Raw genomic sequence first — 27,904 nt, 5'->3', positions numbered from 1 at the left:
CTATGATGTTTTTTGACATTTATATGCCATACTATACTATGATGTTTTTTGACATTTTATGCCATACTATACTATGGTGTTTTTATATTTTTATGCCATTCTATACTATGACGTTTTTTGACATTTATATGCCATACTATACAAGGACGTTTTTTTGACATTTATATGCCATACTATACTATGATGTTTTTTGACATTTTATGACATACTATACTATGGCGTTTTTATATTTTTATGCCATACTATACTATGGCGTTTTGTGATATTTTTCTGCCATACTATACTGTGACTTTTTATGCCATACTATACAAGGGCGTTTAATGCCATACTATACTAATATTTTTTTTTGACATTTTTATACCATACTATACAAGGATGTTTTTTTTACATTTATATGCCATACTATACTATGATGTTTTTTGACATTTATATGCCATACTATACTATGATGTTTTTTGACATTTTATGACATACTATACTATGGTGTTTTTATATTTTTATGCCATTCTATACTATGACGTTTTTTGACATTTATATGCCATACTATACAAGGACGTTTTTTTGACATTTATATGCCATACTATACTATGATGTTTTTTGACATTTTATGACATACTATACTATGGTGTTTTTATATTTTTATGCCATTCTATACTATGACGTTTTTTGACATTTATATGCCATACTATACAAGGACGTTTTTTTGACATTTATATGCCATACTATACTATGATGTTTTTTGACATTTTATGACATACTATACTATGGCGTTTTGTGATATTTTTCTGCCATACTATACTGTGACTTTTTATGCCATACTATACAAGGGCGTTTAATGCCATACTATACTATGATGTTTTTTGACATTTTATAACATACTATACTATGGTGTTTTTATATTTTTATGCCATACTATACTATGACATTTTATTACATATAATACTATGACGTTTTATGATATTTTAATGCCATACTATACTATGATGTTTTTTGACAGATATTCTTGTTGATATTCTCTTCTATGACAGAGATTTTGATAGATAGTCTTCCTGGCGGAACTTACTCAGAGATTCATTATGAAGTTTTTTGACATTTTTATACCATACTATACAAGGACGTTTTTATGCCATACTATACTATGATGTTTTTTGACATTTTTATGCCATACTATACTATGACTTTTAATGCCATACTATACTATGACGTTTTATGCCATACTATACTATGATGTTTTTTGACATTTTTATGCCATACTATACTATGACGTTTAATGCCATACTATACTATGATGTTTTTTGACATTTTTATGCCATACTATACAATAATGTTTTTTGACATTTTTATGCCATACTATACTATGATGTTTTTTGACATTTTTATACCATACTATACAAGGACGTTTTTATGCCATGCTATACTATAATGTTTTTTGACATTTTTATGCCATACTATACTATGACTTTCTATGACATATGATACTATGACGTTTTTATATTTTTTTGCCATACTATATTATGACATTTTATGCCATACTATACTATGACGTTTTATATTTTTCTGCCATACTATACTGTATACAAGGGCGTTTAATGCCATACTATACTATGACGTTTTTTGACATTTTTATGCCATACTATACTATGACATTTTATTACATATAATAATATTACGTTTTATGATATTTTAATGCCATACTATACTATGACATTTTATGCCATACTATACTATGACGTTTTTTGACATTTATATGCCATACTATACTATGACGTTTTTTGACATTTATATGCCATACTATACTGTGTCTTTTTATGACATATAGTATGACATTTTTATGATATTTTTATGCCATGCTATACTATGACTTTTATATATATATATAAAACATATTATGATGGTTGTTTTGACATTTATCAACTATATTATGACGTCTTCTTTACATTTTCATGCCTTATCATACTATGAGTTTTTTTTGACATTTTTATGACATAATATATTTCAATCAGGAAAGACTCATTTGATTAACAAATAAATTTTATTGCCATTTACAAAACAAGACAGGAAAAGTGAGGGATTAGACCCCATAGTGATGTCATCATATGTGATAACGGGGTGAGGTTGTGTGAAGTACAGATAACCCCCCGGGGTCTAGACACTGGTGGTGGTCTTGAAGACAGGAAGAGGAGAAGCTGGAGATCTGGATGTGATGAGAGTGATGATGAGGTCAGCCCGACTGATTATGAAGACCGGAGTTGGATAAAGTGGAGGAGGTAACAGCAAATCGCCTGGATATGAAGACTGGAAATGGATGGTGTGTAGGAGGGTTGTAGCAATTCACTTCGATATGAAGACTGGAGGTGAAAGGGGTGGAGGAGGGTCGCAGCAACCACACTGAAATGACAGTTGACAACAGGAGAGAAGAGAGCAGATTTTAAAGTGTGACAGGGACAACCTGATAGGCTGGTTGAGATTGTGGCGCGATCTGATTGTTTCCCAAGCACCTGACATCAGCCGATTACAAGGAATGGGGGCGAGAGAGGGAGAATATAGATAGTCTTCCTGGCTGAACTTACTCAGAGATTCATTATGAAGTTTTTTGACATTTTTATTACTTACTATACTATGACATTTTTTATTTTGACATTTTTATCCCTTACTGCCCTATGACGTTTTATGACATACTATGACGTTTTCATGATATTTTTATGCCATACTATACTGTGACCTTTTATGACATACAATACTATGACGTTTTTTAACAATTGTATGCCATAGTATAGTATGACATTTTCTGATATTCTCCTGACATTTTTATGCCATACTATACAATGACGTTTTATATTTTTATACCATACTATATTCTATGATGTTTTATGGCATACTATACTATGACGTTTAATGATATACTATGACGTTTTTATGATATTTTTATGCCATACTATTCTATGACTTTTTATGCCATACTATTCTGACATTTTCATATTTTTATAACATATAATATGAGTTTTAATGCCATACTATACTATGACATTTTTATATTTTTATGCCATACTATACTATGAAGCTTTTTGACATTTTTATGACATACTATACTATGACATTTCTTGATATTTTTATGCCAGACTATACTATGACATTTTTATATTTTTTTGCCATACTATACTGTGACTCTTTATGCCATACTATACTATGACTTTTTTATGATATTTTTATGATAAATCATTATGACGTTTTTATGCCATATTATACTGCCACTTTTTGAAATTTTTATGCCTTATTGTACTATGACGTTTTATCATATTTTTATGCCATACTATACTGTGATTTTTTTTTTTTATGCCATAATATACCATGACTTTTTATGTCAAACTATACAAGGACGTTATATGCCACACTATACTATGACGTTTTATGATATTTTTATGCCATATTATACAAGGACGTTTAATGCCATACTATAGTATGGCATAAAAATATCATGAAAACGTCATAGTATGTCATAAAACATCATAGTGCAGTAAGGGATAAAAATGTCAAAAAAAATCATAGTATAGTATGACGTTTTATGACATACTACTGACATTTTTATGCCATACTATATACTATGTTTTATGACATACTATACTATGAGGTTTAATGATATACTATGACGTTTTCATATTTTCATGACATGAGTTTTAATGCCATACTATACTATGATGTTTATTTGATATTTTTATGCCATAGTATACTATGACATGTTTTGACATACTATGACGTTTTAACATTTTTATGCTATACTATACTATGACGTTTTTATGATATTTTTATGCCATACTATATTATGACGTTGCTTGACATTTTTATGCCTTATTATACTGTGAAATTTTATGCCATACTATTCTATGACTTTTTATGCCATCCTATACTATATCGTTTTATGACATACTATACTATGACGTTTTTATATTTTTTTGCTTTACTGTACTATAGTGTTTTTATGTATTACTATACTATATTTACTTGACATTTTTGTGCCTTATTAGACCATGATGTTTTAATGATATTCTTATTCCTTACTGTACTATTTTTATGCCATACTATGTTATGCCTTTTTATTTCTTACTACTGACTTTTCAAGCTTCATCATACTATGCTTTTATGCCTTACCATACATGAAATCTGCCTCCAAAACCCAAAAATTCAAACACAGAAACTCCTTTGAAATAACCAGAACTTTGAAATTTTTAAGTTTTCCAGTCCTGTTGTTGCAGCCTAGAACTGGGACACAGGGAAGGACTTGTTCATCCGAGTTTACTTTTTTTAATCACACCTTCTTTCTTCCTCTTCAGCCTATATCCCCACACCCATCTACTTCGGTGCTGTGATCGACACCACCTGCATGCTGTGGCAGCAGGACTGCGGCGTGCACGGCTCCTGCTGGGAGTACGACGTCACCTCGTTCCGTTTCGTCTACTTCGGCCTGGCCGCTAGCCTAAAGTTCGTCGGCTTCATCTTCATCTTCCTCACCTGGTACTCGATCAAGCACAAGGAGGAGCGGGCCGAGCGCTGGCGCCAGCACCTGCCTCCGCTGGGCACCGTCAGCGAGCTCATCTGCCACGCCGGGGGCCAGAAGAGCCATGCCCGCACCCGATCCTGCCCGGTGTTCATCCCGCCTCGGCCCGATCCGCCGGCCGCCCTGCTGCTCAACCGCGGCCACAGCAGCCTCAGTTGCCCCGGCAACGCACTCAAAGCAATAACCCCGCCTATCCTTTTGCCACACCACCACAGAGGCTCTGCCCATGTCTGAGAGCATGCCAAGCCTCCCTCTGAGGGTTCACTGAGACATGTGCCTTCCTGTTTGTGTCTCTGCACCACAGTGTCTGCTTCACACCAATCAGACACCAGGCGGGGCTCCAATGCTGCTGTCAGACTGACAGGCAGAGACGCAAGTATACGCCCACCATACTTAAAGGGCTGCTCATTGTTGTTTATGATCACAGGAAACTGACAGATGTACTTTCACTCCGAGCGTATCATCAGCTGCAGTCACACACAGAAGGTCACGCCTCCACTTCAAGGATCAGATGTAAAGACATCACATGGTGCTACTGTTAAAGGGCAGGGCATTATAATCTCTGTACAGACAGATGAGTCATGATCAACACGGCGTATAAAGCACAACTGACAAACCTGTACTATGCAAGATCCTCTGTACAGCTCCTCCCTTCTCAGTACTGTACAGCTTCCCCCTATATTCTACATCTGTACCTCTTTTTCCGCTCAATTCACACATCCCACCATGTTGTCGGCTCATTCAGGATCCCATTCTTCCTTACAGTCTGAGCTGTGAACATATTGGCCCCCTCTCTCGTATTTGAGCCATTCATGGTCTGTCTGGTTAACGTGTTGTTTTTCTCTTCCTTTTTCGTAACAGTGCCTCTCAGGCTGTCTCGGCCAGTCCAGTATACAAAGCTAGCTACCAGGGTAAATGCTAGCTACCGAAAAGCCAGTCACTGTCCTCTTAGTTGAGCGACAATATTCTGCTTTGTTGCCCTCAGCTTTTGTGTTTGGGCAAAGTGGTCACTGATCTCGAGTCATTGCACCGGGTGGTCAAAGTTTTTCACCTTGGCAAGGTAACCATGTAGCTTAAAGCCGACAAGCATCAATGGTACAGTGTATAATGACTTTTATGACGAGTCTCGTCAGTGAGCAAGATATCTATATTTCATTACACGTAACACTACTTTATTATTACATTCTGTAATAATTAACCAAATGGCAAACAGGAGAAAGTAACAAGAACGCTGTCTCATCTCTGACCATGTGCTGAAGCTACTGTATGTCCTAAAGATGTGAATGTACGACAAAACTGGAAAGGAGAATTAAAAAAAAAAAAATAATAATAATAATAATAATAATAATGTGGCAAAGCTGCTGTTTTAATAACAAATTTGACCCCAAAATGTAACTCTTTCAAAATAAAATTATTTGTAGCTAATCTACCGCAACAAATAACAGATAAAAACATGCATCATTTTGGCTTTGTGTCGTAATAGCTTCTCCATTTCAATGGTCATCAGATGTACATAGTAGTTATCTAGTAGTCTAGGCTTTTAAAAAAAAAATAATTAAAAAAAGTAGTACAGCAAGCATGTTAAACAAGGAACCCCCGTTTTATCAGTGAGAGGAATCTGACATTGATAATTCAGTTCCTGGGTGTTTGGGGCCCTCTAGTGGACAGAGAGATGATTGCGTGAAGGCCAGTGAATGTTGCTGTTGGTCAGACCTACTGTACTATGATATCCTTGGTTTAAAAGGTTAATTATTAAACTTAATCACTGCACTGAATTAAGCACTCCAGTATCCCAAAGATATACCTGAGCAAAAGATGAACTGCTTTCTTTCACATGTACTCTGCACGCTACGTGACCACATCAAATTAAAAAAAACAAAAAAAGAAGAAAAATCCGCAGGTTTGGTGGTGATGTGGCATGGATCAGATTTATGGGTCTGAGCAGAGGCATATTGAAACTTTTTGAATGAGCCAAAACTGTTAGATAAATAGAATTTCCTTTTACCTTGGGTTCATGTTATGTCTAAATTATTATGGATTTGCTTTCCTTTCAAATGGGAGAGACAGAGTTGATACAGAAGTGAAGAAGGTGATATTAGATATATCAAGTGCATACGCAAAGTCAAATCTATGGCACATGTTTTTTAAAAATTATTTTTAGGTGGTATTTTTTTTTCTTTTGTAAGGGAGGATATAAGTCTAATAAAGTAACTGTAGTTTATATTGTAATCAGTATGAATTCATTTTAGCTGTTAAACGTTTGCATAGAAGTGGTGAATCCAGTGCAGATGCAGTGAATACATTTTAAAAGTTAACATTTTTGGCCAAGTTTCATGGTATTCTGCCAGGTAAAGATTATCATGTGGGTATTGGCAGTGACTAATTTTAGTATTATTGTGACTTAGTACCTCAAATTACATATTCATAAGTGATCATCATGTAAATATTGACAAAGCAAATGAAGCGTATTATAGAGCTCACACAATAGTTAGAAGCATATTTATAAACTAACCCATGACATTGTAGTTAAAAATAAATAAAACTTAAAGCTACAAAAAAAACAAAAAAAAAAACAGTGGATTTGTCTGACGGTGCCTGAACAGTGTTATTCACATGGGAAGGGTTGAGTTCAGATTATACCATGGGGGCGGGGGGGAGTTCGGTTATTGCAATGTATATTTTCTGTCAAGAGGACGACACAACTGAGTGAATTTAAAAGTTGAAGTTTTGCTCCCCAGAATGTCCTTCTCTCCATCTGTAATGATTCTCTACTCTTCCCTCTGTGCTCCGTATTTATCTCGCTCTCTAAAAAGGAATACCAGTGCAGGATTATTGATCAGATCCTACGCTAATGGAAAGCCAGAAGTGATCTTTGCTGAGTCATCTTACAGTTAAATATTTATTCCATTCACTGAAAAAATTCTGGGAAAATGCCTTATGAACTTTTTTTTTTTTTTTAAGTATATTAGTTTTAAAAAATTGAACAAATAAAAATCAAAGTTTGTGTTAATTCTGAGAAAGCAATAAGTTGCTGAAGGCCATGCATTACAGTGATTTAATGACCAAGTTACAGGTCAGAATTCTCCCTCCAACAAGGAGGTGAACTAAACCTCTTTGCAGAGAAGGGTAGAGAATCATCCAGCAATGACACACAGATCGTTAGACACAGTAAATGCAAGGATGTTTGACTCAATTTTACTGTACTGTACACATGCTACTTTGAATTCAGCGTCCTGCTGTTCAAATTGCCTGGACGACGACTACTGACACAGACGACTTCAGGTTGACTGTAAAATTTGCTTTAACACATTGTCCTTTCATCAGTATTTGAACTGAGAGTGAATTTCCCGGACAGAACAGAAGCTGTATTCTGAAAGTCGAGCTCTTATTGCCTTGTGTTCCTCAGGAGCAGAAGTCTAATTGATGTTTGTGAACACTTGGTTTACAAATGCCTTGAATACTTGATATTTGTCATTAAAAACAGGAAAAAAAAAACTCACCTCGTCTGACTGAATTATTGTTAAGATCTGTTTGTGGTGGGACAACACTTGAGGCTCAAACATCAATGGGAAGGTTGAAAGGGTTTATTTCTTAACAGCTTCATGGCTTTCCTGAAACCAGAGTTGTTCTAAACACATCTACACACACTGTCAAGAAAGAAAAGGAGAGCATCAGGTTTTTTGCAGAACCTGTTTCCAACCAGAAGGTACATCTTGGTTTCTTTTGAGATGAACCACTGGCAGAAAGCTTAAAACATTCTGCTTTCAATGGCCGTGTAATTCTTAGCTTTATGCAATGCTTGCTGAGTATTTTACTGACTATACTGTCAAAGACAAAGCTGTGGCACATTGTGCTGTCATAGAACCAGTTTTAAGGGACTATACAGTTACATTCAAAAATGAATTGGCCATGTGCAACACTATACTCTGGATTATCAAAGCACTACGTCATACAGCACAAGATTAATTGGTGACATTTCCAAAAACAAAGTTACACAGTGAACATTTTCTCACCCCTGGTGATTTTGCGTAAGCATTTGCTTGTGATTAGTAAGGATAATTTTACTTAGGTTAAAAATGAAACGCTGTGAATGGCAACAAAACGTGCAACTCTGCAAAAAGTCAGAGCTGGTGCATTGGTGCAACTAATCAGTGAATAGTGCCCTGGCAAGAAAAATAAATGCCAGTTGTAAGAATTTCTTTCTTGCCTGCTAAGAGTATCAGATGCGTTTGCTTCAGCTGGATAATTCAGATGATGTAAAGCTGTCAGTTAGAAATGTATACTAAACTCACTGGTACACTGTCCCATGATTGTCTAAACTTTGTGATCCTACTATTGCCATATGAAGAAAAAGGCTAAAAATATTCCCATACAGAGAAGTTTAAAATATCTAAAAAATAAATGCTCTCTGTGAAACAGATGTTATGATGAATCTGTAACTTTTTCTGAAGTGACAATCCAGCTCTCGTCTTAGTTTTGATAAAAAAATGTGATTTCACGACGGACACAAAATTTCAGCACCACAAGCAGTGCAGGGTGAGGGTCATCATGTGGAAGAGTTCAAAAGTGCATTTCGGGGTCAGTTTTTTCATTATCTAATTGGTGAGTGGTCACTGTTGTGATGGAGTATCCTGTAATAGGGCAGGTTTAAGATAAATAGATTCTTTAAAGACTGGAGCTTACCTAAAGCTGACTAATGCTAACCATCCATTCACATGTTGAAATGGTTTCACCACTCACACTTGTTTTTCATAAAAACATTAAAAACATCAATGGTGTTACCTGTATGGAATTAATCATTTTTACTCCCAACACTTCTGTTTAGCTGCATTAAGGCTTTTTCTTTTCTAAATATATATTTGAAAAAAACAAAAGAAAAAAAAAACATAACACTGTTTACTAATAAATGTAGGCACCTGTAAAAAAATAAACAATAATTTTAATACTCATTATACAACTCTGACTGACTGAGATGGCATCACTCGCCATTGCTCTTGGCAAGCTCATCTCCCAATCACCGTCTCTGTGGCGACAAGCAGCTCATTCGCTGGCTGGCCAGCGCGTGCGTCTGCCTCAGAGGGTCTGATTGGAGGGTTGAGGCAGAGAGCCGCTGCCCTCGTAGTCCAAGGTGAGGGGCAGCGCCGACTGAGGCAGCACCTGTAGTACCACCCCGACACTCTGCGGGGTGCTAGTCTGTGTGGTGGGGGGGCTCCCGGTGGTGCTGGCCTGCACCTTGGGCCTGAGTGTCTGTGGGGAGAAAGGGAGGTAGCCTTGGGCCTGGAAAATGTCCTCTTCTTCTTCAGGGTCCAGGCCCAGGCCAAGACCCTGAGGGCCAGTTGCCTCTCCGTGGCCCAGGCCAGGGTCCAGCTGGTTGTCGTGTCTTGTCTCCAGCTCCGTCAGTCCGTTCCCGCTAAACATCTCTCCTTCCATCTCCTCCAGCTGCTGCGCCCACATATCGCTCTGGAAGACAACCTTTTCTGTCCTTGGACCTGATGATGATTCCATCTCTGGTGACACTGACATAACAGACACCCCAGGTCTGTCTAAAAGCCTCTCAGGAAGGTCGTTTACAACAGAATCTAGTTTCCTTTCCAGTATGGGCCTGGGTGTGGGTGGTGCTGATGGCGTTTTGCTGGGGGCGGGGGTGGTGAGGCGAGCCTCCGTGGCCAGGCTCGGCCAGACGTCGCTGGCTGAGGCCAACTCTTCTCCGCTGCCCTCTTCAAGGCCTCCACCCCCGGCCCCGGAGCCCAGCTCTGGCAGGGTGGAGTCGTCAAGCTTATGGGTTCGGTTGAAATTCTTAAAAACGTGTCGCAGTGCAAACATATTATCTACATCCTTCTGGAAGTTGGCCCAGTCGTCTGGGCTGGGGCTGTAGTCGGGCCTACATTCATAAAGGCTTTCGTTTATGCTATACAGATCCTCCAGTCCCTGCCAGTTCACCTCCTCGTCTGTCAAGTTGGGTAGCTTAACCCTGTCGTCCGTCCCATATTGGTTGTGTGCTGCCAAACAGAAAGAAACAGACAGTAAGGATTTGGAGCAGAGAGAACAGAGGGCTCTTTTCAAGTTTAGCATGCAGTAATGCCCAACTTCCGCCTCTCACTAAAGCAGCCAGCTCCATGGGGTATTAGACCCCAAGCAACACACACACACACCACAGACGCAGCACGCACGCACGCACGCACGCACGCACACACACACCATACACACTGCACGCGCACACTCTTTCAAGCGGCATTAGATAAACACAGCGTCCACATTAAGCTCAAGCCATGAGTAGTGCAAACACATGCTGCCTTAGAAATTCACATGAAAAAGACAGACTGAAAAGAAAAATATTCAATAATCCGTCATAACAGACTAACACACTAAGCTGCACAAGAAAAATGTAATGGTACAGTTAATGAAAGGCCTGGACTGGATTGAAATGCAAAGTCAGGCGACCTGGAATAAAAGAACTTAACAGCAGAGGAAACAAAAAGGTGAACAACAAAACAAGAGGCTCAGGAGCAAAAAGTAAGAAGATGAGCTTGCTGATGAATGGTGTATCCCCAGAAAAAAAAAAAAGAAAAAGATGAAAGAAATTAAAAATGCTATCAGAAATAGAAGCAAATAAAAGAAAATCGAAAAGCTAAATCAGTGTCTGGCTCAGACTGATGTCTGCAAGTTAGAAACCGAGGAAAAGAAGTATCAGTGCCACTTTTTGGTCAGCTGTCCTCGAGAGATCTGCTTTCTCGTATCTACTGCAGCTTGAGGATGGAGATGGTTTGACAAGGCTCAGGAACTCACAGGAAGGAGAGGCTTGGTCTCCTCTTTGACCACTTTCGATGCTGCTGTTGCCTGGTTAGCAGGTGCCAAGAAACACAGGTCAAAAGGGCAGAGGTCAGTGGGAGGACAGAGAGGTCACAGCAACTCAAGTGTCCACTCTACCACTAGCTAATGGCCATGAGCATGTATGAGAGATATTCTGAATGTCATGTTACACTGGAACGCTAATGTGATGATGACTGCTTATTTGTGGGTATGGCTGACATGGCATGGAGGGTGATATTAATTTGATATTAAAAAGGAATAGTTCAACATTTTGGGGAATTTGCTTATTTCCCAAAGTGTCAAACTCCTCCTCCTCATGTAGAATGTGATGCATGAGCGGGGATGATACAGTATCATGCATTGTCATTCACGTGCACTTGATGCTTGAGTAGGTCTCAAGTAGAAGCACATATTCAGCACCTCCCTTCATGATGACTTCGTTTTTCCATTTAATTTAGCCATGCTACGTTAAGGATAGCTACTTTGAGTCCATATTTAAATGTGGGCAACTGCTAGAAATGTTGCACTCTCAAGCAAAAGGTGTGAAAATATGTGGCACAGAATATCTTAACCGCTGATTACATGTTCAAATAGCTGCAGGCTGACGTCACACAGCAGATAAAGGTGAAGGCAGATTGTGTGCACAGAGGTGACGACAAATGAAGCTGCTTAAATAAAAAACAAAAAGAAAAAAACAATAACAAAACTTCTGTTATGATTTGTTAGCGTGTCCCCAGCATGCAGCCATAGATCAGATCAAGCGCTGGCACTCCATGGATGGATGGATGTATTAGTGGGAATGAGGCAATTCGGCCCATGCAGGTGTTAAAGAAAAAGCCACTGAAGATAAACAAAAATTGGTGGATACCTGTGTGGCTCATAGCTTCCTCCATCTTTACCTCCTGATCGGAAAAATAGAAGCAATCGATTGTTAATGCTTTGATTCAAAGAGATGTGGGAGGGAAATAAAATAGATCATTCACACTGAAGACTCTCTTCATGCACAGCTGCTACTCCCTATGGAGAAATGCAATTATTGGATGATCAGGAAGGTGGAATGAGGAGAACAGACGTTGGGATTCGACTGGAGGAAAACAGGGGGAAAAAAGTTTGAAAGGTCATGTGATTTGAGCTGAATGGAGAGACGAGGAGTGATCAGAATAAAGTGGCTTGTGAGGTGGGGAGTTCAACTGGGTTTCCCCCTTCAAAAGCAAAATACACAAGGTTATCCAGTCAGGTGATAATGAGGGTTAGATCACACTCCACAAATAGATGCGAGTAACTGCTAGATTCATTTCACCCCATAGTTAAATTTTAATAATCTATTTCTCCAACAAAAACATCACTTGATGTAACCACAACAGCAATTTCATTGGTTCACGGAGCTGGCATCATACCGGAGCAAGGGCGGCCAGTGCAAGTCAGAGATTTTCGGCTGCTATGTGACATGTGTTGGCTTGGTTTTGACAAGTCCAGCATGCCAGCACTGAAACACAATCAGTTTTCTCAGAGCAGCTTGGCCGCTCCAGTGCTCCACTCTCCAGCTGGTAATTACAGATATAAAGTTTTTATCCTCAGGACATAAACAAAGCAGCCAGTTCATGCCACACACGAACGCTACAGCTCGGCCTTACGGGGCTTAGGTCATCACGACATTACTTATTAACCACCTCCATCACTGAGATGTCTGCTCTGTAAGGATGTTTGGACCATGTGGTGGTGGTAGTAAAAAAAATAAAATAAAAAAAATAGTGTGGCTGATTATAACAGTGATGCATGACAGGCTCAAATAAAATGACAGCCTCAACTGCCGTGATGACAGCATCCTCCAAGTAATATCTCTAACACTCAGTGACTCACGAAGGGGAAGATGGCCAGGACACACAACTGTAACACGGCCTTCTTGTGACTGTGCTATACTATAATTCAAAACGCCACAGCTCTGTGTATGTAAAGGGGGAAAATATTCCAGCAGAGTGGAAGGTCCTGGGCTAAGAAATAGGGATCAGAGTATGTGCATGACTGTGTGTGTGTGTGTGTGTGTGTGTGTGTGTGTGTGTGTGTGTGTGTGTGTGTGTGTGTTTGTGTCATCACGAGGAACACATCAAACATCAACAAAAGGCCAAACAAAACTGAGTGATGATTTCTTGACCTCCACCTGAAATTTCAGTTCATAACATTATGTTCCCAAACACATGCAGCATGCAGATATGTGCAAACACACACACACACACACACACACACCACTGAGACTGAAACAGATTTAAAATACAGCAGAAGATTAGACTGAAATCCTACAAAGAAATATTACTATCACCCTACAATCCCTCAGATCACTATTCCATCATCGAGTGCTGTATCAAGTCAAACAAATTCAAATTTAATTATCTATTACACAAATGAACTGGTTCACCTTTCGACTTTACTCTAATTCTTCTGTGTGTAGAATCTGTTTCAATCATCATAACAACTACCACTAAACCCAGTGCATCAGTCCGGAGGTCCAACAATCTCATTGTATTTTTTAGGGGAATAAGGGAGGAGCAATAAACAGACTGAAATTGAGTGTTTTACCTGTATCCAAGCCTTTAGGTCGAGGGTTACATTGCTTGTACCCTTGACAACTTCTCATCTCCATGAGCTGAGCATGGAGCATGTTCAGCACCTCCCGGTCCACCGAATACACTGCGTTGGTCAGCTGAAGATTTAACACAATCTTGTTTTAGTGTCATGATGTTATGTTTGGAAAAAAAAACATTGCTGTTCCACACATAAAAACCATCAAAATGACTAAGGAGGCACTTTTATGGGCTGAGTTTTATAATGCAGGAGCCAATGAAAACGCCTCACGAGAGGGAGAGAGAGCAGACAGACACAGACGGGAAACGCAGCTGAATGACAGTAGACAGATGTTCACCCACCTGGTAGGGGTCATTATTGAGGTCAAAGTACTCCAGGAAGCCAGTGGAAAACTCACAGAACAGTGTGTTGTGAGTCTCGTTGATGGTTCTCAGGCACCAGTAGGTGTTGTTGTTGGAGCTGGTGCATGCGCAGAATCCACCCACTAGACAGTAATGAAGAGTCAGTCAGTCTTACTGCAGCTCGTAATGTCTGAATAGACCTCAGAAAACACACCGTTATAACTCTAACTACCCCATCAAAGCACCGTTTGTGCTAATAATAATGTAGATATAGTTTTTCTAGATTAAAACCGGTACTTCTTACATGTAACTGTATTGTATTCTGAGGAGCTTAAAGTTAATATACATACATGTCCAGAAAGGAGCGGTCTGCCAGTGGTCGTTGTTATGCGTGAAGCAAGTGAGGCCGGGCAGGCTGCAGTCGTCTCCCTTCCTCTGCCGCTTCTTCACCTTCCTTTCCTTCTTCCTTCTCCGAATCTCATTATACAACTGGGCCTTCCCGTCTATTTCCTGCGCAGCCTCCCTGTCAGACAGACACGTGAGAGAATTACAAAACAGTGGGATGAAAAGATGACATCAGCCCCGTACCCTCCCTAACCACAGCGGCGGAGGATCTGGAGGGGACTTCCAGAAGGCATCAGCGATGCCAGGATATGACAGTCTGTTTACTTTCATGTTTAAGCTCTTACTATGTCCAATTTTCTCTGGGATGTCATTCTAGCCACTGTCCCCTCTTCCTCCCTGCCTGAACACACAACAGGCACTGCAAAGAAAAACAGCTGCTTTGTATTGGCATAATCTGTTCCCAATGTTTCCTGGTGCAAGTTGATCACTGTGTTTGAGGGACTGACTGATTTCCCCTTTGTTGAGTCATTCTATCTTTCCATGCTACTCAATCACTTCCAGACACGCACGCACAAAAAAGGTCCCTGGCCATACATCTGCTTTGTCATTTAAACTCCATTCAGAAACCCAAACACTCGATGAAGATTTCTAGATGACATGCCTCCTTCAGAAACCTGTGTGTGTTTCAGGGTCACAACACATGACAGTACACACACATGCTGGACTGGTCATCTGGGATTTACAAGTTCATTTAATGGTAGTGAGCTTTAGTGAAGTCGTCACATTTTTAGACCTGACATGCAAGGATCATGCAGACATCCAACATCATAATACACAATATTTACACGCTTAGTTACAGATTTCATGGTCGGTATTCATTTATAAGAAAGGGAGTGACACTAAATGAGGCAAAGCCACAATTAAAGGGAAGAGAAACTCACTTAAACGGATGGAGCTGATCATTCCTGTTCTTCAATCTCTCTGCCTTGTTTCTGTCTCCTTTGCTATAATAGCTGGTTTTATAAACAGAGACACAGACTAAGGATTGTAGAACAAAACTTTTTCTCTGTGCACTCCAATAGGGTTTAGCCTGGAGCTGTATGGAAATGACATTAAAGACAGAAGAGAGAGTATTTTTGAAGGGAGATACAAATGACTGACCTCCTCTTTCCACAGTCACACTCTTCTGGACGTGTCCTCTTTAGGTGGCCTCTTACTTCCCGGAGGTTTTTGATTTTGTCTTGAAGTGCTTCGATCTGGGGGGGGAAAAAAATAATCAAGAAATACAGCATATTATCTATTATGACCAATCCTTGACATCTGACAAATTGAGTAACCCAGACAACTGCTTTGAAAATCACACCCTAAGCTTTGTTCACTCACCTCCTGGTCCACATAGCTCTTGTGGTCTTTCCAGGCTCTGGAGGACTGGTAGATTTCTCTTTCACAATGGACACTATCGTTCATCAAAATATAACACCTAAAACAGAAGGCAAAAAAAAAATAAATAAATTACACACCTCCTTTTTGACAGACATACAGTATACATGACTTTAGATTTTAAGGGAGACCAATTTCTTACTTGTGGGTAACTTTGACCGAGTTGGGGTATCCCACAGCATTTGTATCATCTGCCAGCATTTCCTCTGAACCATCATCTGTTCCTAAGTCAAACTCTGCGCCCTCTTGGTTGTAATGACGCTTTGAGATGACACGGCGACGGACAGCCGACTGATCATCTGCTTGGAGGTCAATGTCGTATATCTGACCTTCAAACTCCACAGACAGAGACCTAGCAGGCCGGGTATGGACAAAACGTGGCCGATAACCTATAATAAAAAATAAAACAAAAAAACAAAACAAAAGAAACTTGAGTCAAGATTTGTTTTTATGCTCACATTTTAATCAATTTAGTGTCTTCTTCTCCTATATAATCTCTGGACCATCTCTGGAGTACATATTGAAGGATTATCAGACGTCCATTCTTCAGTTGCACCTTTTCCAAGATACACTAGAGGGCATCAAACTACAATTCCAGGACAGATATCCAAGGCAACATCCACAGAACAAATTCCAGGACTTGTAAGATGTTTGCTTTTTCCGTGCATCTGTCTCCCTTTAGAGTATAAATAATCCATTACAGGGAGTCTTAAGCCTTAACAGACTTATTTTTCTCCAACTGGTATTTGGACACAAGACATCAATACAATGTTAAAAGTTCAGAAAAAGCTGAAGCAGTCTGTCCTATGCCAGATGCTCTACCCTTGAACTGAAATGATCCATCACCACTATGTATCCAACCCTATATCACTTCAGTGAATTGAATATTCTTTTACAATATTTGATTAAGAAAGAACACACTGACCATGATTTCAACAGATATTTGTATCCTTTATCCACATGTACTTACGCTGGCCAGATGAGGAAGAGAACTGTCGGTGGGAGCGGCGTTCTGCTCTGGAGGGTTTGAGGAGAGCGTCCCCACAGTCACAGCCTCTCTCTCTGTTGTCATAACTGCTACGAGGCTTCAGGCTGCGGGCCCTTTTCCTGGAGCCCTCTTTTGAGCCACCTTTACACTTCTGTATCCTCCACTTCCCTGTAATCTCCTCCACGCAGTGCCATTTCTGCAAGCAAAAACCAAACGGGGAGTTAAGATTATTCCTTTTTAAATTATTTTCTCTGTACATTTTCAACCATTAAAAGTGTCCTTGATAGAAATCTTTGTCAGAATTTCCCATATGCTACTACTAACATTTTTTTTGGCATAGCTAATATGTGCTATAGATGTTAACTATATGAAAAATGAAATCTCAGATTTCACGACAAAGCCTCTGGTTTTGTGGTGATTTTAGAAAACTCCTTGAGCAACACATGCTTCTGACAGACATATCAGGCAAATCTCAGCCTGTGGGAAAGAATGGCATCCAAAAGCAGCGGGAAAGATAAACCGAAATGACCACATGAGATGAATTGGGTCTGTCTGGTGTCTAGAAAACAAAGTGGAAACTCCTATCACTCTCACACTGAGTTTGTCTATGCCAAGTGCGTCACCAGCGAAATTGTGTAAATACATATCAACGCACTCGCCTACATCCTCTGTCTCTCTAAACACCCATTCCCAGCAGGAAAAGAAAGTTGAGGCTGATTGCTGTGAGTAGTGCCGCTGCTTCGGTCTTGTATAAATGGAGGAGACACTTCTGCAGAGCGCAGCACAGATGATCAGCGGTGAATGCGGGAATGAGGAGGGTCGAAAGGGCCATGAGGCAAATCAGGTTTCTTTCGGAAGGCTCATATAAGGGTGAAGAGCTTGTTAAGTCTGCATTAGACAAGATGCGAGCAGACAAGATGTGAGGGAGAGAGAGATGTGTTGTCACTCAGGGATGAAAACAATCTGTCTTTCTTTATTCTTCTCCCTCTCTCTCTCTCTCTCTCCCTCCCTCCCTCCCTCCCTCCCCCTGCAAGTGCTTTTACAGCACAACAGTACCACTGCAGCAGCAGGACAGCATAGACGGATGGGACACTGAGGAGGAGGAGAGGAGTGGTTAGTTAGGAGCAGACATGGATGACCACGCAAAGCTGAAACGCTAGTGGGAAGTGGAAGACCCAAACAACCACAAGTCACTCACACCGTCATGTACCCCCAAAAAAACATCCAGTAACAGAGGCTGCTGCATGTCCCTGGTGAGTAAATGTGGTGTACCCACAACAAACCCCATACCGTTATCACATTATCGATCCTGGAGGATGGCAAAAAGTTTGTAACAAAAACAGAACAGAGGCTGTGCTTGGACTGTCTGATCCAAGACCATGTGGTCATATTCAAAACAGAAAAAAAAAACAGCATGAAAACATTTTGCACTCCAAGTTAAATCAGGTTCAAGACTGAGGTTTCATGTCCTTGTCGACGACCCCTTTAACTACTTCACTGCACCGCTTCAGTTTCCTCTGTGACAGGGAGGCGAGTTGACATGAGGGTATAAAAATACAGTTGATAAAATGCTGATTGAAACTTTTTATTTCGCTGGTATGTTTGTCAGCAACAGAAGAAGAGTTTGTATAAGATTCATTTAATAAAAATGAAGAAGGGGATCAAGCACTTGTCTCCTGTGTTTATTCACCATTTCCACTGCAAACAGAAACACTCCACCGACTTTAAGGCTGCTCACTGGGAGGCCGTGTTAAATTATGCCAGACGGGCCTTTTATGACCAAATTTCATCCCTCATGCTATGCAGCAACATATTATCATGTGCACTGTAAATGATTACAGCTACAAGAAGAGGAAATACTGTACCCACACTCTCACATGTATCCACACGAAACAGCACACACTGCTGAGCTCAACTAGAATTGCTCCATTGCTGTCTTTAATAACTGATTGTTACAAACACACATTTATGTGACCATAAAATGGATCTGGGTTGCATTAGTAAGCCCCTCAGAAACTCTGCCCGTCATTTCACGCTACCTGAAACTTGTAACAATTTGTATTGTTCTGGCCGGTCTGTTCCAAGGCCATGTACTATACCACTTGGATGTTGGTCTGCCAGAAAATTAATGGGCACAGATGAAAGGGAAGTACCAACAAATGAATGCACCACAGAACAGTGCAAAAGGGTCCAATTACAGAGCAAATGATGTACTGTAAATGACTATTTCATTTGGGGCTCTGCGGAGCAGTTCAACAGGCAGAGTGGAGGTCATATCAAGAGTGGTACTCATTACTGTTAGGAGAGAACTGAATCAACTTTCCTCAGTGGATATATCATGGGAACTTATATCTGTTCACAAAGGTTTGCAGAAATAAGTCCTCCTGTGTGCACGTGGGTGTGTTTGTTTTACCTGTCCAGGCTGTTCACAGGGTGTCTGGAATTCAGCCTGCTGGCAAGTCTCTTTGACCTTCTTGTACTTAGGCAGGCTGTTGGTGTGCTGAGTGCTCACTGAGTCATCCTTCTTCCTCAGGATCTTTCTGCATGACACAGAACGAAGAGGAAATCGTCAACAACAAACAAGACTTATTCAGGGAGTCGACACGCTGAAAGTATTACTGAACTGAAGTGAGATAAATACAGGTTTTGACCTATTAAAAGAGTGTTTCCTGTTTTTTTACTTTTTTTCACAGGCCGGTGTGCTTCTCATGGTCACGGCCAGTGAATGGATAAGTTATGTATCTGTGTATGCCAGAGGGTTTTTGGGCATGGAGCTCAGCTCAGCCTCACACCAGTGCTCAGCTCCAAGCTGTTTGACCTGGGCTTGGCATCACGTTAAACTGCCCTGCCTCATTCTCCTTTGCCACCACCGCAAGGACTGGCCGAGTCTCTGCGAACGCCATGCCAACCCCCCTATCCCCTGCTGTACCCCCAACTCTCTGCCAACATCGCCTGGCTGCTCATGACCCACAGACAGAATGACGGCTACAACGGAGCAAAGAACAACCTGTCCCCTCCAAGAGTGGGGCCGTTGTCTTGTCCGATTCTTGTCTGCCACACTGTTCCAGGGCAGAACAGCCAATGTTCACACACTGGCCTGGCTGTAGTCTGTAGCCTTTAGCCATGGGTGATTAAAGAGCTAACAGTTGCTGTCAATGTCAGTCGCTGATGGCTGCGTTACGAAAATGATTAGATTCTCAAACAACATAGTCGGTCCAAGCTGTCAGTCAGCATTTCACTGGCGAGGATGTACAGTACTGTGAGGTAATGGAAGGACATTAAATCAGAGGATATCACATGATCCGCACAGAAAAACCATTAGCTACTGTGTGTGTGTTGCTACATCTGTGTCTAAGTAACAGAGCGAAAGGTCTGTGGAGGCTAATCTCAGCATTTAGAAACAAGCGCGCGAGCAGACAGCCCCTATAAACAGTGCGGATTAATGGCGGAACGGATTAAAAGAGCTAAAGCCCCGACAGGTCAAAGGTCACACTCTTCATTTCATACACAGCAGTCCATGGACCAGTTAGTTCTTCTGTCCCACAAACAAACACCAGTGGGAGACTGATCTGCATGTGTGGCAGCAGAGCTAACTGGCTCCTTTCTTCTGTACTCTTGGATACGTGTCTGCAGATGTTGACGCAGTTGCTGGCAAATGAGCAAATGAGCAGAAAGATGGGAGGGCCATGACAGGGATTTGGAAAAAAATAGGAGTTGTGAGGAAATGATAGTGGGGAAAAGCAGCAGCTGTATGGCAGAATGTGACATATTATAATATACAGTATCATTACACATGCTGCCAGCGCAATCTGGTCTCAACTAGTGTTACTGTTGTCTCCTCATTCTTCTTTCTATCAAGGCTTCTATGTCTTTTTACTTATTTATTTCATTTGAACCTTTTTTTTTTTTTTTTTCTTGGGCACCTGTGTCATGCGAAGACAAACTGGATGGGATTATTTCTCTCCAAGTTGTCAGGTTTCTTTCAGTATACCCCTGGCATTAGCACAGCTTAACATGTTAAGTGAACAAAAGCAGCCTGTCAGATTGGAGGTATCATTTTCTGCAACATATATCTGGTGACAGAAGAGAAGTTAAATAAAGAACTGACAGGCTTTGTGAGAGAGCATTCACTCTACGTGATCGCGTGAACTACACACAAAACAGTCTGGGGGAAACAGTCAAGTGTTGGCTGTAGCGTGGCTGCTGCATTCCACACTGGGAGGGCTGGTGACATGTCCTGTGAGTGAATTGAGTGTGAGCCTTCCAGCCATTCCTCAGGTAACATCATCCTGAGCCTGGCTGGCCTTTGTTTATTTTGCGTGTGTCTAGCTCTACCATGTTAGTGAAATGTATCTTCCGTCTGTCTCCAGTGCACGAACAGCAGGCTAAGTCAGGTTTAGGACCCCGATCATGTGCTCAATATATGAAAGGCCCCTTCAGAGGACAAAGACTCTGCTTATTTTTCTTGCAAATGAGCAAAAGACCTGGTTACACATGTGTCAGCACCTCTTGCATGGACTGTCATATTTTGCAGGCCGCTTATGGCTTTACCAAACAACTTAAGAGTATTTCAACCTCTTCCACCGTCACTGCCTTCCAAGCTGGCTGTGGTCAGGAAATGTCTGTCAGATAACGAATAAGTGGGAAAAGCGGCTGTGCTGCTGGAAGAGGCAACGCACATTAAGCTTTGCACATTTTGGGTTCATTGAAATGTTTTGTCAGGTTTGTGTGACACACAATGCTCTGCAATGACATGGATGTGCCTGTGGTGTGGAAAGGGAATAAAGAACTCTAGTTTACCCTCGCTCCACCAGGAATGTGTCCCTCCAGACTTTGGGTTTCCGGTTGGGTTTGAATCTGGGAAAACAAAACGTAGAAAGTTTATAGAATTCATATGGCCTATGCACTCACCATCAGCTACAGTATGTCGGGCATGCAGCTAGCCAACATTATGGAAGTTGATCACAGCAAGCTCAAGACCTTGTGGGTTCAAGAGAATGGTGTAAATGGTCTTTGAGCATTAAATGGATTGTCCTGGTTCTTTCTGTTTCCCTGGAAATGTTTTCCGATGAGACTGATCTGATTTTTTTCTCTTTCATGCAGATAAATAATAGCCGGTCCCTTTTTAATGCCTAGAGTAAAGAATAAAAATGCTGCATGCACATTGGACAAAGTTTATACAGTGGATTTGCTGGAGAAACAAATGATTCAACTTGCATACAAAATCTACAGGAAACTTCATAAGATGAACCTCAATGAATCTCAGCCAAAGTCCCTCAGCCAAGGAAAATCCGCCAAATTGCCCTGAACCCACTTTGTGCGCAGCTGGAGTGAAAGCAATCATGTCGGCTATGGAAATTTGCATTTGTCTAAAAAATGGCCAATGAACAGAACTGTTGCACATATCATGCACACCGTGCAATTACTGTGCATAATATCCATTACAGCATGGCATGACAGATCCATACAGACCTATTGCCAGTCCTGTCCTGTTCCAGCAGCTTAAGGATGGACTTTCCATCCATGTCTGGAGGGGTGTCCAGCCCAGCAATGTGGAGAATCGTGGGAGCTAGGTCAATGTTCAGCACCAGATGAGGGTTTCTGAGGAAGTACATGCAACATTAGTTAACTTAATCTTCTGAAATACATACAAAGTGTTAGTAACCAGAGCAAATAAAGATACAATTTAAAGACCCGAGAGAAAGAATAAAAGATACACCCAGTCCAGTATATTCTTGACCTTTTACAATGTGGATAAATCTCTAATAATGATTTTAGTTGTTAGTGCCACTTACACTGCCCCCGGCTCCACATTGGGTCCTCTTAGGAAGAACGGCACACGGATGTCAAAGTCATAAGGCATCGACTTGCCCTTGACCAAACCAAACTGACCGATGTGGTAGCCATGGTCTGCTGTATAGATAATGTACGTGTTGTCCAGCTCTCCAGTTTCCTCCAGCATATCAAAAACCTGGTTAAAGTATGTGACAATGAGAAGATATATAGTGGACTACACAAATATTGACTGCATGCCACAAAGCAACAGATAAAAAAATCCTAAAAACAGTCAATAAGTAATTACACAAAGAACTTACTTTCTGCACTGAGTCATCTACAGACATGAGTGTCTGCAGCCTTTTCCGGTGGAGAAAGTTGGTGAACTCCATGTGGATGGGCCTCATGGGGCCTGTGTACTGCATGATCCAGTGTTTGTCCATATTTGGGGCATAGTTGTAGCTGGGGGTGCTAGTGGAGCACAAAGGAAGGAGAGAAGACACAGGCATGTTTAATGAAGGTTTGGCAGAATATACATATATATTCTATGAGCCCAATGGAAGCACATAGAAGTAGGAGCAACTTTTATGGACATCTGTCTAACTGCGAGTTATCAGAACACGTAACAGCTATGAAGAGCTCATTTACGACACCAAAAAACACCTGTCTACTACTTTTCACAAACTACTGCTCAGAAACAGGTGCCACAGTTGTGTATTGCATCTGACACGCATCAATAGCTACTCTATTTGTTGAAGGAAATGTCTTAATAGTCAGCAGCCAGCACCTTCGCTGTTTTTCCACACCTCTCTCAGACCATCTCTCCCCTCACACAGAGACGAGAGTCTCCTTGCTCCACTGCACACTTGGCACAGACAAGTCATTTGAGGGTTGGCACATGCTTAAGAAAATAATAGGCCCCAAAGTCGAGTTTGCAACAACTACTGGACCAAAAACTCAATAAGTCATGGTCATTTAAAATGTGGGAATAACAAGAGGGGATAAACAGCAAAAGGGAGGGAGAAGCAGTTTTGTTTGTGGAGTTACAGCTGAGAGAAGCTGTTCACCTGTCTGTGGCTTTAGCAAACGAGAGAAGTACACTATAGACTACTGTATGAAGGTAACTCTGTGGCCAGCAAAGCTTTTACAGGTCAAAGCAAATGACTACATAATATACTTTAAGTATATATGTAAAAAGCCCCAGAATCTAAGTCAGCTTTGTAGTCAGTCATGGGAAAGTTATTTAGGAATAACCAATAATTTCCCTTCAGCTATAAGTGACTATCAAACTATAAAAGAATGGGTTCTACCCCTGAATAATCTGCTGCTGGACAAAGTATCAAGACTTACTTAATGAAGACCTGCTATGGGAGCTGTTTTGCTCTGATTGAGTGAGCTGCCTTCTGCCCTCGTTTCCTCAGGCTCGCTTTGTGAGAAGGGTGAACTCTTCACCCACCTAGCCAGGCGGTCTAATAAGCCCCACAAAGGGACCTGTCTCTGGGCAATGGGCCACCAAGGTATGGGGCCCTGGGCACAAGGGAACCAGGAATGCAGAGGTCAGTGGAATGAAGCCAGTCCATAGGAGAGGTCACACCTGCCACCTGTCACATGTAGGTCATTGTTTTGTGGTATTAGCCCTGTATTACACAAGTGCAGGGCCTACTCTTCACAACAGAATGCCTACTGACCTTACAAAACTTAACATAGACACATCCTGCATGAGGATTAGTGACATTCCCTGAGGCAACTTGTTGAGCTACAACCAGAATAACTTCCATTCACTCCCTACTATAGAAAGACATGCCACTGAGAAACCACACCACATCTATAGTGTTTAAAATAAGTCAGGGGCTTGGCTTACATCTAAGAGACACAGTAAAAACACCTACAGTGAGGAATGTTAATGACATTAACATCAAACCCTCCCCTGCTATTGTTGCTGTCAAAAGTACAGACGCTCATTTGATTTAAGAGGCGGCTCCTCCTTTACTGCCACGCAGTCTCTTCCCAAGTCTGTGTATTACACATTAGCTGTATATGGCATCTGCTGCAAAGATAAAAAGTGTCTGACTAAATAAAATTGCAGTCATATCTTTCCATTAGTAGAACCAACTCAAACTTAATATGGAACAATGTCTAAAACATAATCACATGTGTAAAAGAATTTGCTACGCAACATCTGCCTGTGGGAAATCTTTACCACATCTGTTATGGATGTGTGTTGTCAACAAACACCAAAAACAAACACACACCACCCATGCCAACCACCTGTGCTACCACAGCAACCACACCACATATTCCACACATGCTGCACCTACACACGATCACTGGGGCAACCCTCTTTTAGTCACCACCGGGCCCCAGCTCCACCCCCTTCACCCGGAGGCTCGGGCTAAAAATAAATTAATAATGTCACAAAGGGTGTTCCAAAGCACACAATGCATTCTTCTCGTCCCAGGAGCTGTGGGGAAAAACTACTGATTGATATGGACAGGGTCAGGAAGTCCTTTGCGAATTACACAGGAGGGGATGGAGGGGTGGGCAGAGTGAGCAAGAATGAGAAAAAGAGAGAGGACACAAGGAGACACAGAGGGAGAGATAAAGAGACAGACAGAAACAGAGATATACAGATAGAGTGACAGAGAGGTAAGAGCAAACAGACACAGGGGAATGTTAAGTGGGATAAAAAGCGAGTGGAAGGAAGTGGGAAACACACTGAGTACTGGGAAAGCAGCCTTGAACCCCTTTAACGCCACCCCCCCCACCCACCCAGTGGAGTAGTGCACCCTGGGAGCCTGTTGGAGGGCCTACCAAGAGACGGCAGGGCATGTTGCCATGGAACGACCCAGTGTATTGCAATGCTGCCTCAAATCAGTGATGAGAGTTGTGGGAGGCCAATGTTGGCTTGGCATAAGTGCAGTAAAAAAAAAAAAAAAAAAAAGCCATCCCTGATCTTCCCCATGGTATGTCCCCCAGCTATTCTTGGATGATAAATCATTTTGATTTCACACTCGCCGAGTCGTCGGCCCCAGCAACTTCTCAGCAGCCTGTCATCAGCAGGGATTGAGGGGCGTACGTACTGCAATAATGCTTGGTACACCAAATCATAAAAACTGTAATTGGATGTTAACAAGAAAAATTCCATAAAGCAGCAGATGAGAGCTCTCAGAATATCTGCGTATATCATCTCTAAATACGGACCCTAAATCTTCTTTATAAAGTCCTATGTCGGAACCCTGTGGTGTGTGTGTGTGTGTGTGTGTGTGTGTGTGTGTGTGTGTGTGTGTGTGTGTGTTGGAGTGGGTGTAATAATGTGAGCCTGAATGTAACTTACATGTGCTGAGAAGCATTCGGGAAGTGCTCAGCGTACTGAGGTGCCGAGTCTTCTGGGCCATGAGGGGCAGCGTGACTGATGACCATCATCACAGGACGGTGAGGATATATCTTCTTGGACATGCGGAAAAAGTTGATGCTGTCGTTGGTGATCAGATCTGTGAAATAGTCCTGGAAAGAATAGCAAAACCAAGGCTTTTAATAAGTGCTACAGGGCTAAACTCACAGCAAGAGGAGGCTAAAAGTGAAGGTGGAACTGGGGAAAAATGCAAAACAACACGAGCTTTGATAAAAACTCATTCGCAGTCCAATCACCATGACATGTTGCTTTCCCTCGTCCAGTCATTTTCAAATACATGGAGAGGGGCCAGTGGGGATATGAACTGGGGCCATTGAGTACACTACAGTACCAATCTGTCGAGTCAACAGCTGGCAGCCTGCCGGTGTGTGCGTAAATGCGAGTGTGCGTGCTGGAGTCTGTGTGTGTATGTGTATACAGTACATGGGCTGTTGCCTCATCAATGAATCTCTGCACTATTGAATGTGACACCACTTGATGGTGAGAGGAGCCTGGCGCTCTCAAATGGTATGTTGTTATGACAGCTCCCACCCTCTGCTCCTCTCCAGGCTATCCATTCTCTTTCTCCTGTTTAGCTTCATTTTTATTTTGTTCCTTTTTCTCTTAACATGTCTTCTTTACTTTCCTTCTCAAAAAAGACACAAGGTCCCCAAGATCCTGAGTGCTCTGTTTTTCAAAATTCAAAAAAGGCATGAGCAAGGACAGGACAACTGAATGAAGGAAGAGCTTTGACTCAGGAGATGTAAAATTGTCACATCAAACAATCAACAGGCGTGACACTTTTATCAAAAACGTTCATTCCAGGCGTGGTGGAGTCTGCTTTTGAAATGTTGGGTAGATCACACCCTGAACTAAAATCACAACAGCATTTGCCAAGTTCCCAACAGTAGATTAACCATTCTACCTGCAGTTTTGCTATGCCTCTGTTGTTGCCTAGCATACAACATACGGAAGGGAGTGCCAGGTTGAGAATGAAAGGGTAAAGGGTGATTTCCCTGAAATGTCAGAAGTGGGTTTGGCTGATTCATCCTGTCTCTATTAATAGGCTTTATAGCCAGGCCAGCTTTAATGGCCTGGCAGCTGCACATGCCCACGGAGGCTGGTGATTGCGTGCACAAGGCAAAGCATTGCCATACTTGTTTTCTTCGCGTTGCCAGCTCTCCAAAATCTGAGCCACTGCTGCTAAGGGCTCTGGCAGGTCAGAAGGAAGTGACAGTGTCATGGGGAATGCCTGGCCAGCAGCTATAAAATGGTCAGGGAGGTGAGGAGTATCACTTTTCCCAGAACCGTTTGGAGATGATTAGTGCTAAGTGTCACATAATCACAAGCTCATTCACACATGGTTTAATTTCACAATGACATTCATCCATTTAAATTGAGATTCTTAAATTTTAAGTTTTATTACAACCTATATGGCTTGACTGTCAATGCTGCAGTGGGTTGTGTCTTTGACTTTACAAGATTAATTTCACAGTGCTTGATCTCCGATCACTAGAAACAAATTACACCTGGCTTGCAGGTGTGTCTCTATGACAGTTGTCTCCTGTCATGGAATTTGAAGAAAAAAAGTATATGGATCATATTCTCAAGCTAAACCTCACACAAAAGGTCTTCAACAAAGGCCTTAACCTCAATGAACTCATCCTCCTGCAGATGGAAAG

General features: G+C 41.3%; 2 protein-coding genes across 3 annotated transcripts in view; one reads left to right on the top strand and one right to left on the bottom strand.

Moving 5' to 3' along the window:
- The window catches only part of slco5a1 (solute carrier organic anion transporter family member 5A1), a 49,485-nt gene extending 42,514 nt beyond the window's left edge, over nucleotides 1-6,971 (top strand). The window contains exon 10 of the mRNA XM_023416977.2: nucleotides 4,329-6,971. Coding sequence (XP_023272745.1) covers nucleotides 4,329-4,786 — 458 coding nt within the window. The 3' untranslated portion in view covers nucleotides 4,787-6,971. The remainder of the gene's footprint in view (nucleotides 1-4,328) is intronic.
- Nucleotides 6,972-8,121: 1,150 nt separating this feature from the next.
- Nucleotides 8,122-27,904, bottom strand: part of sulf1 (sulfatase 1) — a 36,547-nt gene continuing 16,764 nt past the window's right edge. Inside the window, exons 5-19 of one of the 2 annotated variants that reach the window (XM_023416972.2) lie at nucleotides 26,166-26,335; nucleotides 23,152-23,302; nucleotides 22,852-23,027; nucleotides 22,529-22,657; nucleotides 21,857-21,913; nucleotides 19,470-19,596; nucleotides 17,039-17,252; nucleotides 16,211-16,457; nucleotides 16,012-16,108; nucleotides 15,790-15,884; nucleotides 15,570-15,641; nucleotides 14,634-14,806; nucleotides 14,284-14,426; nucleotides 13,937-14,060; nucleotides 8,122-10,551 (exon numbers count right to left, since the gene is read on the bottom strand). In XM_023416972.2, the coding sequence (XP_023272740.1) occupies nucleotides 9,626-10,551; nucleotides 13,937-14,060; nucleotides 14,284-14,426; nucleotides 14,634-14,806; nucleotides 15,570-15,641; nucleotides 15,790-15,884; nucleotides 16,012-16,108; nucleotides 16,211-16,457; nucleotides 17,039-17,252; nucleotides 19,470-19,596; nucleotides 21,857-21,913; nucleotides 22,529-22,657; nucleotides 22,852-23,027; nucleotides 23,152-23,302; nucleotides 26,166-26,335 (2,901 nt within the window). In that variant the 3' untranslated portion in view covers nucleotides 8,122-9,625. The remainder of the gene's footprint in view (nucleotides 10,552-13,936; nucleotides 14,061-14,283; nucleotides 14,427-14,633; nucleotides 14,807-15,569; nucleotides 15,642-15,789; nucleotides 15,885-16,011; nucleotides 16,109-16,210; nucleotides 16,458-17,038; nucleotides 17,253-19,469; nucleotides 19,597-21,856; nucleotides 21,914-22,528; nucleotides 22,658-22,851; nucleotides 23,028-23,151; nucleotides 23,303-26,165; nucleotides 26,336-27,904) is intronic. The other variant, XM_023416973.2, reaches the window with a different exon arrangement.

This window comes from Seriola lalandi, unplaced genomic scaffold (genome assembly GCF_002814215.2).
Source record: "Seriola lalandi dorsalis isolate HSWRI2012SDOR001 ecotype SW California unplaced genomic scaffold, Sedor1 jcf7180002054570, whole genome shotgun sequence".
NCBI classification, from domain to species: Eukaryota; Metazoa; Chordata; class Actinopteri; order Carangiformes; family Carangidae; genus Seriola; species Seriola lalandi.
The sequence above is the reverse complement of the archived record's forward strand: the minus strand, read 5'-3'. Positions and strand labels throughout refer to the sequence as shown.